The sequence below is a fragment of the Phacochoerus africanus genome, chromosome 8, assembly GCF_016906955.1.
Source record: "Phacochoerus africanus isolate WHEZ1 chromosome 8, ROS_Pafr_v1, whole genome shotgun sequence".
Taxonomy (NCBI): domain Eukaryota; kingdom Metazoa; phylum Chordata; class Mammalia; order Artiodactyla; family Suidae; genus Phacochoerus; species Phacochoerus africanus.
Window position 1 is genome coordinate 68,769,927 of NC_062551.1, and position 15,647 is coordinate 68,785,573.

Genomic DNA, 15,647 nt, shown 5'->3' on the forward strand with positions numbered 1-15,647 from the left:
CACTTTGCCGAGTTTCCCATCAGTTACTCTAAGGATAACAACATACAGCGCTACTTTCGCTGAAGTCCCTCAGCCTCTCCATTTATTTATTTATTTTCTTATTTATTTTAAGGCCTGCAAGCGAGGCATATGGAAGTTCCCAGGCTAAGGGTCAAATCAGAGCTATAGCTGCCGGCCTACACCACAGCCGCAGCAATGCCGGATCCACGCTGTGTCTGTGACCTATACGGCACGGCAACGCTGGGTCCTGAACCCATTGAGCGAGGCCAGGGGTAGAACCCGCATCTTCATGGATAGTAGTCAGGTTTTAGGTCCTTAACCTGCTGAGCCACAATGGGAACTCCCCCACTTTTTAAATATAATTATCTTAACTGTTTAAGGAAAATTCTTAAACACTCCTGAAAGACACAAAAGTCAACACAAACAAATGGAAAAACATCCTCCATTCTTAAATAGGAAGCTCAACATGTCATTCCTCCAAACTTCATCTATAAATTCAATGCAATCCTGATACAAATACCAGAGAGCTAGTTTATGGAATGAAACAAATTCACACTAAGATTCACATGGAAAATCAGATAACTAAAAAAGGGGAAACTAGCCTAATAAGACATTAAAGCACACTATAAAGCAGCCATAATAAAGAGTACAGTGGTGGCACAAAGAATATAAAAACCCAAACAGCAAGTCCTCAATACATTATGAAAAATAATTTATGACAAAGGTGGCACCTCAAACCACTGAGGTAAAGATAGTGAATGGGAATGGGACAACTGGGTAGATTTCCTCTTTACTTTTATTTTTTCTCTCTCTATGGCCTCACCCACAGCACAGGGAAGTTCCCAGGCCAGGGACGGAATCTAAGGTGCAGCTGCGACCCAAGCCACAGAATCCTCTCTAACAACCAGTACAGGGACTCAAAGTCTGGAGGGAACAAAGCAAACACTGATAAGTCTGACTGGGTAAAAATAAGCTTTGCGTAATTCGGTTAAAACCGTAAGTGGGAGAAAAATATTTGCAACTTACACAACAGGCATATGAAGAACTTTTTAAAAATTGAGCGATAAAAAGACAAAAATATGGAGAAAAGATAAGAACCAGACAATTCGCAAAAATATCGACAAAAACATCCTTCAAATATACGAAAAATCGCTTAAACGCACTCACTGTTAGCAAAATGAAGTAAAACAACACTGGGATACTACTTCTCCCTTATCAATCAGAGTGGCAAAATTTTTTAAAATAAGCAAACACAGTCTGTTAGGGAAACAGAAAGTTTCCTACATTGCTGGAGAAAATGCAAGTTGGTACATGCTTTCGGGAGGGAAAAGACAACACATTACAATTCCGCAATCCCTCTGCTATGAATCCTGCAGGTACACATCCAACAATGAGGCGAGAGATAAGCACAAGGACTTGCCCTGCAGCATCATTTATAATTGAAACATCTTGGAAACAACCTAAATGTCACACGCATGATTGCAGGTGAATAACCACAGTCCATCCGTATCGTGGAGAACGAGCGGATAGGAAGGTGAAGGATCTCTGTGAACTAACATAGTCGGAGCATTTTCCAGAACATACCGCTACATGAAGAAAGCCAAGAGCAAAGGAGTATCTATAGTATGCTACACTTGACATGAGAAAGAAGAAGCTACACGAAAACAGACGTGTACACGGATCTTTTGTCAAAAGAAAATGCGGGAAGCAGCAGCTAAGAGGTAAAGGGTCAGGCCTGTACAGCAGGACGGCGGGAAAGAGGCCGGGGTGGGGATGGACTGGGCGGCAGGGCTGAAGGCTGTCCGCCGACACTCTGCCCCTCGGAGCCACAGCCCCAGTCTACAAACCCTCCCAAAGCCAAGAAATGAACAGCCCAAATCAACCAAGAACCAAAAACGGAACACAAAGTCTCACAAATGAACTCCATGGCATGTGAATAACACAAACACACTGAAGGACCTACGAGGGACTGGGGACAAGGTGGCAGAGCAGAGGGACTTATGCTTGTCTCCGCTCCCGAAAACACCAAACTGACAACTAACTGTCGAACAACCATCAATAAAATAGACTGGGCAAGACCCGAAAGGATATCCTACACCCAAGAAAAAGAAGCCACGTCTAGACAGCAGGAGGGGTGAGCTCTGAAAACCAGAACTGGCCTCCAGGACCTGTGGAGGAGAGGCTCTTGCCTCTACGCTACACAGCGGACTGAGGACAAGACATGGAGTCAGGACACGGGTTTCTCACCACATGGGTTACAAAGCCTGGAACTATGTGCATTCTAAAACTGAATAAAAATGAGCAATATCAATATATTTTAAACAGTAAGAACTGAGTTTCTGAGTTTCCACTCTGTTGGGTTTTTTTTTTGGTCTTATGTATATTTTTAAAATACGTTTATATATATATTTTATATATATATATATTTGGTCTTTTTATATATGCACCCACCATATATAGAGGTTCCCAGGCTAGGACGGGCACTCACGGTTTTTACTCTTAAAGGAAGAAGTGAGCAATAAAGGGAAAGAGGAGGGTGCAGGGAATCTTGTGCTGCTGGACAGGAAGCTTCCCCTGCACTCTGGGCCACGGGAGGACAGTGGTCTGCAAACCAGATGAGGGCTATGACCACAACTCAAACAGGCTGGCACCCTGATCTCAGAACTATGAGATCCAGCCTCCAGAACTATGAGAAATAAATATCTGTTGTTCATAAGCCACACAGTCTCTTGGTGTTTTATTTCTAGCAGCCCAAACAAAATAATGCATCCATGAAATTCAAACAGGGTCTTTGGGGTACTCGAGGTATCATTCTAATGCTATTTCTTGGTTTGGGTTGGATAACTGTACTGTAGTTCCCCAAGAATCTACTAACACTAATGAAGAGTGGGAGGAGTTCCCCAGTGGTGAAGTGGGTTAAGGATCCAGTGCTGTGGTGTGGATTTGATCCCTGACCTGAGAACTTCCACAGTACCGCAGGCGCAGCCAAAAAGAGAGGGAAAAAGTGGGAGAGGATACATGAAAACTCGGTACCTAAAACTTACCTAGGTGTGCAAAAGTAGCTCCAAATAATTGTTTCTCTTTCTTTCTTTCTTTCTTTCTTTTTTTTTGCTTTTTAGAGCCACACCCACAGCATATAAAAGTTCCCAGGCTAGGGGTCGAATCAGAGTTACAGCTGCCAGCCTACACCACAGCCACAGCAATGCGGGATCTGAGCCGCATCTACAACCTACACCTCAGCTCTTGGCAACGCCGGATCCTTAACCCACTAAGCAAGGCCAGGGATTGAACCTGCATCTTCATGGACACTAGTCAGGTTCATTACTACTAAGCCACAATGGGAACTCCCAAAATAATTTGTTAAAGGTGATGATGTATTCAAGAGCAGAGAGCACGTGTTATTCCCTTATGTGTTCCCAGCACCCAAAGAACTCTTTCCCCGCTAGCATGGTCTAGCTTAATAATGCATTAAACGATGAATGAATGACAAGTTGCACTGTCTAGGGACGTACTAAGCATGGAAAGACAAACATAAATGCCACAGGTCAAACTTATTTTACATACAAAAAGAACTGCTGGTTAAAGCCAGGAAATGAATCTTAAGCTGCAAAACCAAGAGCTGTAAGGCTGCATAAAACCCTTCAGGGAACTTGCAGGAAAATTACATAGATTCCAAGAAATGGCTGGAGAACTGTACAAAGGTGTAATTAATCTGTTTCGATCCCTTCACACATGACTCTATCTGTCCATAACAAAGTAAAGAGATAAACTGATATGGAATGGGAAAAGGGTAATTAGAAGTGCTAAAAGGAGTTCCCCGGTGGCCCAGCAGTTAAGGATCCAGCATTGTTGCTGCTGTGGTGTGGCTTCAATCCCAGGCCCAGGAATGTCCACATGCCATGGACATGCCCCTGCCAAAAAAAAAAGGAAGCCCTAAAGATCTAGTTTAGTGTCTCCTGGCCTTGGGCATCCAGAAAATTCACTCACTCTGAAGCATATTCCTACTAATATGAATTCCTAGGTAAGATGAGAATTTGTAACCTGACCTATCTTAGAATGTTTCTTTTAGGAGGAAGCAGATGGTCAGAAGGTCACAAAACAGCCCTCCAGCCGATGAGGCAGTTATGATCTCCTGTCTGCCTTTCATAATCAATACTTGAGAAGTTACTGTTACAAGTGCCCAGTAAACCTGAAAACGCCACCCAGGTTCTATGTTCACAGTCCAATCACAGAGCAATCTCTCTAGATCCTCTGATCTTCAATAAAATATTACCCTTAGGGTGAAAAATCCAGCAGAGCAAACAATTTGCATGCTACAATTTATATTTAGCTTAATAACGAAAATGCACCCGCTCATTCTCAGAGCATCTAGAGACAGCTCCGTGAGCTGAACACGTCTCCCCATGCCTGAACCGACCTAAATCGCCAATCGACCATCCCAGAGGCCAGAGAGAACTAAATGGGTGCTGAGTAATTGCACCATCAATAATTCAGCACGGAGGTACGTTTAATTTCCCTTTCTCTTTCCTTCCTTTTAAGGACCCAATTCAGCTGCACTGAGCATAAGCACCACTCATACTACAGACACTCTGCAAGCGACTTTTTCATGCTCCTTATCTTACTGGACAGAGAATCAGTTCAGGATTCTGTCACTTAATCATGTGACTGAAAATAAGTTTGTCAAAAAGACGGCACAAAGGTTAACAAACTTGACCCTGGTTACCAAACCATGTGGCAGAACCAGGATTCAAACTGAATCCTAATTTCATCTGAAGCTTTTTCTATTATGGTATCAGCCAAAAACACTTACTTGGAAACCAGGAGAATTACAAAGACTCCACCAGAGATACTTCATTTTACTACATGGTTATTGATAAATATAATGAAGAAAAGAAAAGAAACAGTTGTAGAAACTTAGTTTGAAAAGTAGGAATGAGGGACAGCCAAGGCAGGGATTCGAAAACAGCAGCACAGCAGTACGGCTGGACCTCAGCACAGGTTTCTGCGATGAAAATCCCACCATCTCTTCTGGGAATAAATTTGGTGTGGGTAGGGGAATGTTACCATCTCAATTTATATGGGCTGAGGAGGCATTCTGTTTTCCTTTTGATTCGTGGTGGCTAAAGGACAAAGCTCTCCCTCCCTTTATAGCCCAACCCCAGTACGAGCCTGAAAGAGAAAGTTCTACATGGGTTTCCCCCGGAGTGAATGGACTGGCGAGAGCCCCTTTGGCGCTGCTACGAGCCCAGAGAGCCCTGCCGCCGAGCACTTTGATCTTTGGGAGACTGGCGCTAAGCACTATCAGCCTTCTTCCTTCTCTTTTCTGTCTTCCGTGTTCCCTTTCACTGCATTCATGTGATCCTCTTTTATGCGCCTTCGGACTATTTGCCCTCTTTCAGATTGGATTTATTTTTGGCAGTACTACTTTCTATCTGCGGAGAAAGAAAAAAGTCCTTTCTCTGGGATAAAGGGTGAAGGGAAAAAATCGGGGGGAAAAATGAAAGTCTAACCCCCACCTCCATACTTTAAAATTAAAGTGATCTAGCTTTAGTGAAGAGAAAAGGAATAAAGAGAGATTCCTGGGGACTGCTATTCAATTCTGCTTTTATCAGAGATGACCTTACAGCAAGCACTCTGCCTCGGAGAACCAGGCGAGATTACTGAGCAACAGTGACAGCCCCTCAGATGAGCTCCAGATGTGGGCAAAGGGCAAGTATTTACTGAGCAGCTACTAGGCCAGATTATTCACTATGTCACATATCATCTGGTGCCTTTGGGGGAAAAAAAAAAAAAAACACCCAATTATTAAGTCACACGAGAGATACTCTATTTGAAGCTGACAAAATCATCCTTAAGATGACAGCTTTATAAAACCACTTGATGGCCATTTTAAAGAAAACACCACAGGATTAAAAACAAAACAAAACAAAAAAAAACTCATCTATAATGGTTCTCGTCACAAACACAGTGAAAAGAAGTTATGGAGTTAGCACTCTAGCACCCCAGCTCTTGGGTGGTCAGTGAAGAAACAGTGACCTACACAACTATGCTCTTTTCCAGAAGACACGGTCGTAAACCTAGTTAAAGTAAACTCGTCTGAGTCCACCTAGAATGATCTGGGCCAACCAATTCTTCTGAAAATGCTAGAACAGTATAAAATAAGTCTACAAATCTGAACAGTCTCTGATAAATATTCAACTACATTCATTTTAAGCAAATACATCAAAATGTGTTGCGTAACCAGAGTTACATATCTCGCATATTTACCTGTTTTAACGTCAACTCTAAATTGCTTAAAACCATTCACCTCAATCAATGGAACAAGACAGAAGATGAGTGAGAGTAGGGGTCTGGAGCATGCAAAGCAGGATAAGAAATAAATCCCAGGATTAAGCCACTTGTCTTTGCTAACAATTTAATAGTCCCATCAATCCATCCAGCCTTCCATTAACTCACTCTGCTCAGCATCCAAGTTTAAGGCTGGAGAGCCCCTGCCAAGAAGAAGTTTATCAAACACTACAGGGATTCTCTAAATTTATCGAAAGGCCTGTAAGCAGCCCAATTTAACCACATACCCATGCATTTCCTTAAAGCAGGGGTTGGCAACCTCCGCTCCGTAGGCCCAATCTGGCCACCACATGGTCTTCACAGCCTGACAACTAAGAATGGCTTTTACATTTTTAAACGGCTAAAAAATAAATCAAGAGTCATACCTTCTGACGTGTAGAAATTAAATGAAATTCAAATTTCAATGTCCGCAAATAGAGTTTCAGGGGCACACAGCCACCTCACTTATTTACAGGTTACCTACGGCTCCTGTGATACAATACTTGAGCTGAGACGTTCCAACAGACCCTGTGAAAGAGTATCTGGCCCAAAGAAGTTTGCCAAAACATATCCTACATTAAAAGTTGCTATTAATTTGCCTTGAAATAACTGGCTTTAACCATGTAGCTTTGCACGAGAGACTTGAGATGGCTTTACTGAGTGCTATTGGAGCAACACAATAGAAAAATTATTGTATCTCACTGTAGTTAAGCTAAAAGCCAATCAATCCCTAGGCCCTTTTTTTAAACAAATGAAACATTTAATGCTTAGTTACTACGTCGATATTACTGGAGTACAGAGAAGGATCTAATCATCAAATACGTTTTAAATGAGATAACAGTGTTTTGATTAAGTCTGACCATAACCAAACATCCTAGAAGGTAATAAAGGGGAGCTGGGAAAGGGGTGATTTCTTTGTAACGATAACATCAGTGGAGTTAAAATATCTCTCGAAAAAATTAATTTTATTGGAGTACAGCTGACTTAGAAAAAAGTTTTGTTAGTTTCAGGTGTATGGCAAAGCAAATCAGTTATTCAAGTGTTCCCACTGCGGCTCAGAGGAAATGAATCCGACTAGTACCCATGAGGATACAGGTTCGATCCCTGCCTTGTTCAGTGGGTTGGGGATCCGGCGTTGCCGGGAGCTGTGGTGTAGGGCACAGACGCTGCTTGGATCCCAAATTGCTGTGGCTATAGTGTATCGCTCTGATTCAACCCCTAGGCTGGGAACCTCCATATGCCTCGGATGTGGCCATAAAAAAGCAAAAATAAAAAATAAAATCAGTTATCCATGTACATACATCACCTCCTTTTTGGATTCTTTGCCCAGACAGGTTATGACACGGTACTGAGTAGATTTCCCTGTACTCTGCACTTGGGCCTTGTTGCCTGCCTACCTTACACACAGCCCCGCGGATGGGTGCCTCTTCACCACCTGATTCATCCCTCCCACCCGGCATTACCCCTTTGGTAACCAGACATTGGTTTCAAAACCTCTGAGACTGTTTCTGTTTTGTAAGTTCTTTTGTATCATTTTTTGTCAGATTCCTGGCATTCGCCATTGCTGGCGGCATTTGCAGTTCTCTCTCTGACTTGCTTCACTTAGTTGATTTCTAGCTCCATCTATGTTGCCCTTATGACTTTTTAAAACTGCATTTTTTTTTTTAATCTTTTTGCCATTTCTTGGGCCACTCCCGTGGCAAATGGAGATTCCCAAGCTAGGGATCAAATCGGAGCTGCAGCCGCCAGCCTATGCCAGAGCCACAGCCACGCGGGATCCGAGCCGTGTCTGCAACCTACACCACAGCTCACGGCAACACTGGATCCTTAACCCACTGAGCAAGGCCAGGGATCAAACCTGCAACCTCATGGTTCCTAGTCAGATTCGTTAACCACTGCGCCATGACGGGAACTCCAAAAGGCGTATTTTTTTTTTTAAAACAAAGCAGTTCTTTCACCATTTTATTATTTCTAGTGGGGAAAAAGGTATAAGAAAATTACTTGTCTTACTCCCTTTACCACATAAGAAGCCCAAATTCTTCCACTTACATACAAAATATACCTGAATAAATATCTATCTGTTTCTGGGAAGGTACAGAGCAGATGCCCACATATAAGGCTCTTCGTGTTATTACCTAAGATATTAAGACTAGTGGCACTGGTACCGCAGAAGAAAATCTTCAATACCGGTTTCCCTACTCCCCAGCATTTTAGTAGGAACTTTTTCACACACCCAGAAATTTAGGTCAATGAAAACTCCTGTAAAATTTACCTAGATTCTCAGATAATTACAGGCTGCCATGTTCATTTCATCCATTTCTTTACCTATCTGTTCTAATTATCAGCAACTGAATCTTTAGGAAATAATCTGCAGACCATCAAAACACCTCAGCATAAAAGTGACAAAACACTGTAAATCAGCGACAATGGAAAAAATAAAAATCACTATAAAGAAAGAAGAATGTACACATGTATGTGTGACTGGGTGACCTTGCTGTACAGTAGAAAACTGACAGAACACTAAACCAGCGATAATGGAAAAAATTAAAATTATTAAAAAAAAAAAAAAAACAACCAAAAAACGAAATACCTCAGCATAACTATTTTAAGCCACCAACCTTCAAGGAAATGACAGAAAACTATAAAGAGGGAGGGAGGAAGGGAGGAAGGAAAGGAGTAAAAGCAGTTTTCGCTGCCACACAGACTAGTGAAGACGGAGGCAACTTCCGAGACCCCAATAACCCACCAAGTCAAGGCCGGGGCGGGGAGCTTGCTGGGCCCACGGGGAGCGGCCTGAGGGACATGGTGACCGGAGAGGGCAGCCTGCTTGGGGCTCAGCGAAACACACGACCTGGCGCCCATCTCCGGCGCTTACCTAAGGGCGGCAGCGTGGTACGTGTCGACATAATCAGAAATGAAGAGCTCTCGGTTCTTGATCACTGGGTCTGTTATGACAAGCTCTCTTCCAGAATCTGTTTAAAAAGAAAAGGGGGGGGGGATGAATTAAGAGGATATGAAACTGAGCTCCCCACAACCATCAGGAACATTTAACACATCTTTCCCTTCAGGTTCCGCTCCCACCATGAAAAGCACACTATTCAAGCCGACCTGGTCCCCAAAACAGAGCAGAGGGGTAACAGGAGCCCGAGGAACAGGAGCAAGTGTCCTGTGATGTGTGTACTTTACTGAGTCCCCACCTTTGCTGAAATGCATTAGGCACAAAAGGGAAAACAAAAGGAAAAGAAGAAGCAACTATCATATTTCAGTGACTTGTAAACTAGTGAAATTTGTAGTGGTCCTGTGTATGTTATATTTTATTGCTAAATATTCCAGGATGGTGTGAAAGAAGAGCCAAGTTATTATTTTTAATAAAGAACCACTGGAGTTCCCGCCACGGCACAGTGGGTTAAGAATCTGACCGAGGCTGTTCGTGTTGCTGCAAAGGCATGGGTTCGACCCACAGCCCAGTGCAGTAGGTAAAAGGATCCGGCATTGCCACGTAGGTTGCCGCTGTGCCTTAGATTCAAGCCCTGCCTGGCCCAGGGAACTTCTGTGTGCCACAGTGCGGCTATTAAAAAACAAAAAAAGAACCATCATTTAATTGCTATAACAGAAATTTTAATAGTTTCAAAAAAGAAAAAAAAAAAAACAGTAAAATGTAAAAACATTATATATTTTTTCTTTATCTTTTTAGGGCCGCACCCTCGGCATACAGAGGTTCCCAGGCTAGGGGTCTAATCAGAGCTGCCGCTGCCAGCCAACACCACAGTCACAGCAATGCCACAGGATCTGAGCCTTGTCCGTGACCTACACCACAGCTCGCAGCAACACCAGGTCCTTAACCCACTGAGCGAGGCCAGGGATCGTACCCGCAACCTCATGGTACTAGTCGGGTTCATTACCACCGCGCCACAACGGGAACTCCAAAACATTATTCTTCAAAACTGTTTTTGATTTCTGGTTTATTGACTCAAAACTGTCACCAAAAGCAGGGTGGAGGAGCGAGATAGCACAGGCGTCAGGGCCAGAGAAAGCTGGGTCCCGGCTCCCAGCTTCCATTCTGAAGACCTACAGCCATGGCAACTCCCTTGGCATCTCTGAGGCTCGATCTCCTCATCTGCAAGCGGGGAGTGACAAGATCTAACTCATACAGTCACTGGGTAACAAATGCGAAATCCGCTAGAACGAGGTCTAGCGCCTCTCCAAAAAAAGAGTCAATGAAAAGAAGCTATTACACATCTGAACAAATATGCATTTCACGTGCATAACCTCATGTGTGTCAATAAAGTTACCGGGTAGAAAGTACAATGCTTGAGGGAGAAAAAAATAAAAGATGTTCCAAACCATCCAACAACTGTTCTAAAAGTCAAGCTCAAGTCCCACACACTGAGGAAAGCTTTGCTTTGAAAACTGAAGTTCGCAGCCCTTAATACAGAGAAACTCAACAATGCAAATTATTAAAAAGAAACAAAGTACAATCCTGCAGGGTTTTAAGTATCATTAGTTCAACAGTAGGTGACAAAAAGGAATTAGAAAATGAAGTTACTGTTATTTCCAAAGAAGATCTATATCTACTCCAAGTTTAAGGGGAAGATACTATTAGCTTATAACCGAATTGTTTCTTTTTAAAGGCAAAAACAGTGGAAAAACACAGCCTTCCCCTCCTCCCCCCGCAAAAAAAGTAAACACTTGAGTAATATCTTCAGAAAAAGGATTTTGAGGGAAAACTTTTCCGGTTATCTCCATTTAGTGAGTTTTTAGGAAGACCTTTGTCCAGAGCTACGACAGTGTGAGAATCAAACCAGGACATATTTACCGTTTTCGTTATGCCGATCCTGAACCAAATGCTGATACACAGAATCTGGAACTTCAGACTGACGGTAGTACCATTTGACGTTCATGAGGAGATGGTCCCTCTTACTCTGAAAAGGAAAATCTAACAGCATTAGGAACAGGACCTTGGGTGCCCACAGGTGCAAACCATACCCATGACCACAAGCCCCTGGAAACAGGTGGACAGGCAGAGGAGGAGACGCAGAATTACCGCCAGGACCACAAAAATACGTAGGTCAATCGTGAGGTCAAGTTTTACGTTTTGAAAAATCCCGGCCATAACACCGCTCTGACCCTCTCCCTCAAAGTTACTGATTTCAGGAAACAAAGAAAATCAAACTTGAATCCATAAATCCTCCATTTTGATTAACTAATTCATTCAACCTTATGTTGGTCTGTTTAGCATTAACTAGACAGTACTGTCTGAACACATTTTTCTTCCATCTTACGCCTTAATGACGCTGGGCAAATACTTACAAACCGCGGCAGCGCACTGCCAAGGCCGCTGCGGGCAGTGGGTCAGAGAGCACCGAGGCCTCGCACACGGCCATCTCCCCGAAGTTTGCCGATCATCCAAACTAAACCACGTCCTCCCTGCACTTCCTGCCATTTATCAGCACTTACTGCTCTAGGGCAAACGGACAGAGCCATCAGTGCTGGTGAGGAAGGTTCTAGAGTCCCTGGAGCCAGGACCCTCTTTGAATTTCCTGAGAACAGAACACCCTGCACACAAATATTTGTGAATAAGCAAGAAGTCTCTGACGACCAGGGTCCCATTAACGCTAGGGGCACACTTAACCGTGTCATATCCAGAAGTCAACTTTGTTCCTAGTTCATTCAAAGAAGCCAGGAGCAATGCTGTCTTTTCACTCAAAGGCTGTGGGGCTAGAACTTGAGAGGAGCATCTCCACGCCTGGTTGTAAAGCATCTCAATGTGGCCGTGGCCGTGTATAAGGCTGCCCAGGGTTCAGGAAATATGTTTCCAACCCCGCTGAGGAGACCCATCCAAGGTGAGCGCTGCACCACTCCTCTAAGCAGCGCCTCCCTCCTCATCACAAGTAAGCGGGTCGGAAATGAACAGGAGTTAAAATTCGAGAGAGGGCTCGTGTTTATAAAGGAGATAGCTAAACCCTTTTTTTTGTTTGTTTTTGTTTTTTTTGTCTTTTTGCCATTTCTTGGGCCGCTCCTGCAGCATATGGAGGTTCCCAGGCTAGGGGTCGAATCGGAGCTGTAGCCACCGGCCTGCGCCAGAGCCACAGCAATGAGGGATCCGAGCCGCGTCTGCAACCTACACCACAGCTCACGGCAACGCCGGATCCTTAACCCACTGAGCAAGGGCAGGGATCGAACCCGCAACCTCATGGTTCCTAGTTGGATTCGTTCACCACTGCACCACGACGGGAACTCCTAAATCCTAAAGTTTTTAAAGAAGCATTCTCTAATGAAGTAAAGACGCTTTCTGCTTAAGTGAGAGGTAGACACAAAGTCCTTCCTAAAAGGCCGGGATGGCTCAAAATTAGCTTTGCTAAAATATTTAACCCATTTAAAGAACCAGAAAGAAAACAACTGCCAAAAGTCTTGAATGAACTCAAATGTGTTATTCCAACGTAAAACATCAACAATAAGATTCTTACTTTTGCAATTAACTGTGTCAAACAGGCGTACAAAAATAGGGCACCGTTACTGATTTGAATAAAGTAGATTGTTTACAAAGTACTCCGTAATGGGTACTTTTTAGTTCTATCCATTTTGTAGGTTTATATTCTACACCATTTATTCTGCAGGTGGAAAAAAGAGGATACATCAGGAGACTACGTAAAAAGAATACGTGCTATGCATAGTATAGGGGTTTACAGACAGGGACAATTACTTTCAGCAAGGGACGATGGAGGAAGTAACACCTGACCTGGGGAAAATGGGAAACAGGACAAGGGGTTTGTTTCCAGGGCCAAGGAAGAGACCCGAGAAAGACAAAGACCAAGTACAAGACATACATGAGGCCCAGGCACGTGGCCCATCTGCGGACCGCACAGCACAGGAGTGATGCTGAGAACTGAATCCCAGCTGGGGTCTGGGCTTTAGTAGGCGTCTAACTCTCTGGGACAGATGGAGCCTTCCATCTCCACTGCTGACCACAGCCACGGGCAGGGAGGCCATGGGAGGACAGCTGGGCAGGATGATAAAAGGCAGGACCACGATGAGAGCGCTCATGGCGGAAAGGAGGAGACATACACCTGGGGTGGGGGTGGGGGGGCCCGTTTGGCAGTACTCAGGGATAAACTCACTTAAGTAAATATACCGTCTGATGAGGGATCCTCAACCTAAGAACTCCTGACACTGGGTCCCGGTAGGTCTGCCTCGGGGCCTCCCGGTGCATCATGGGATGCTGAGCAGCAGCCCTAGCCTTTACCACTAGCTGCCAGCAGCATCCTGTCCTTTGGTGACACCCAAACACATCCTCCAACATGGCCAAATGTCCCTTCAGGGACAAAACACTCCCGATTCAAAACTAATGATCTAATAGGTTTCTGGTTGTTTTATTTTTGTCTTTTTAGGGCCGCACCAAGGCATATGGAAGTTCCCAGGCTAGGGGTCGAATTAGAGCTACAGCTGCCAACCTATGCTGCAGCCATGGCCACGCCAGATCCGAGACATGTCTATGACATACACCACGGCTCACAGCAACGCCAGATCCTTAACCCACTGAGCGAGGCCAGGGATCACACCTGCGTCCTCATGGATACTAATCGGGTTCATTTGGCTGAGCCACGACGGCAACTCCAATAGTTTCCTTTTTCAGGAAAGCTAACCTGGAACAGTAAGCCTAGAGCCTGGTTCCAACATTCTCGGGCTGGAAAAAGGACTGCAGGTAAGTACTGCAGTGTCACTGTTCACAGCCTGACTCCATGGCTTCCCCGCTACGGGACTCTGAGCACATTGCTAAGATTCTGAGTCTACCCTCTTCTGTAACCGAAGTAGAAGGACTCATGAAAAAAATTAAAACAAGGGAAAAGCATCTGGAATGGAGTGGGTACCCAAAAGAGTACTGCTTGTTCTGGTAGCAGGTGACTATGAGCAGCGCTTCACAGAAAACAGCAGGAATTCTGCTGTGAACTGCAGGGGTTACACCTTCTCCAGAACACGGTTTCTATCAAAAGCCGAGAGTCATGGAGGGGCTAACGGATGCTTCAACAGGCACAGTGACGCCCTGGAGCACAAGGGACTTCCCATCAACTAGCAATTCTAGCAACAGCGTTGAAAGTGTATGCTTTTCTAGAACATCTCTCATATGTATGAAAATCCAAAGAGCCACAGAAATAATTTTTCAAAGGTACCATAAGTGCTAATCACACACTGTCTACTTTTCAGAACAAGACAGTGATGCTGATGGCCTTTTAAGGTATAATATCTATGTCACCTTCTGGCCCAGGCACACTTAGTGATTTCACCCTCACAAAAGGACCACTCTAGTTGGTACCTAGATATATTACTCCCATCATCAGCCTTTACAAAGGAAGTTGAAAGCCTACTGGATTTCCTAATGCAATACTACTCAACAACCAGGGAGTGGCGGCATTGTGTTAAAAAAAAAAAAAAAAAAAAAAGCCTCCAGATTCTGAATTCCACAGATGGAACGCAACAAAGGTAGGCAGACTCAAAAAGAGTTCTGAACAAATGTAAGTAACTGTAATAGACACAATCTTCCTAAATAAGCCAGGAACTTAGTTAAGACTAAAGATCTATAAAGTAAGGCACTGTGTTATTTCAGAGAGTACTAGATTAAATCAGGTAATCTATGCTCTTAGTACTTCCTGTCTGGGTTGCCCTTAGTGGGCTCTCCCAGCAATCTGGTAAGTCAAAGAATAGAACAAGCGGACCTCCATGGTCTCATTCAATCTTACCTGCTTTTTTTTTGGGGGGGTGGTGTTATGCATACCCAAGTTCCCACACCAGGGATGGAACCCTCTCCGCAGTGACACAAGCCGAGGCAGCGACAACGCCAGATCCTTCAACCGCTAGAGAACTAGCGGGACTCCTCATCTTACACACTTATGTTTCGATTTCTTCCCTCCAAAGTAGATGAAATGGGACTGGGAGAGACCCATCGTGTTTCCTCGGTATCACACGATGGCACCAGGTGCATTTCCATCCCAAAGAAGCGTTGGGAAGTAAAATGTCATCTTCCTCAGAAGCAGACTGCTGTGTGCTGATGATTGGCCAAAGGGATCAAAGCACACTCCCAAAGCCACGGCCTCCCAAAGCCAACTCCGAGAGATACACACACAAGGCTTGGATGGCATCACAGGAAACCTTCACTTTCTTTACACTTTTCACCAGGCAAAGACGTCTGCTCAAAATCACAGAAAATTACTGGCAGAAGTGAACTCCGCGATCCTCTGATTCAATCCAAACCACCTGGGTTTGAATCACGGCTATGCACCTTACTACGCTGTCTGACTTTGTCGTCAACTGTTTCTCCAAATCTC

The 15,647-nt window shown here is 44.2% G+C and overlaps 1 protein-coding gene across 3 annotated transcripts in view; it reads right to left on the reverse strand.

The window, feature by feature from the left end:
• RERE (arginine-glutamic acid dipeptide repeats) overlaps positions 1-15,647 on the reverse strand; it is a 404,974-nt gene that overhangs the window by 160,473 nt on the left and 228,854 nt on the right. For all 3 annotated transcript variants that reach the window (XM_047791579.1, XM_047791577.1, XM_047791578.1), the window contains 2 exons: positions 11,144-11,249; positions 9,203-9,299 (listed from right to left, as the gene is read on the reverse strand). In XM_047791579.1, coding sequence (XP_047647535.1) covers positions 9,203-9,299; positions 11,144-11,249 — 203 coding nt within the window. The remainder of the gene's footprint in view (positions 1-9,202; positions 9,300-11,143; positions 11,250-15,647) is intronic.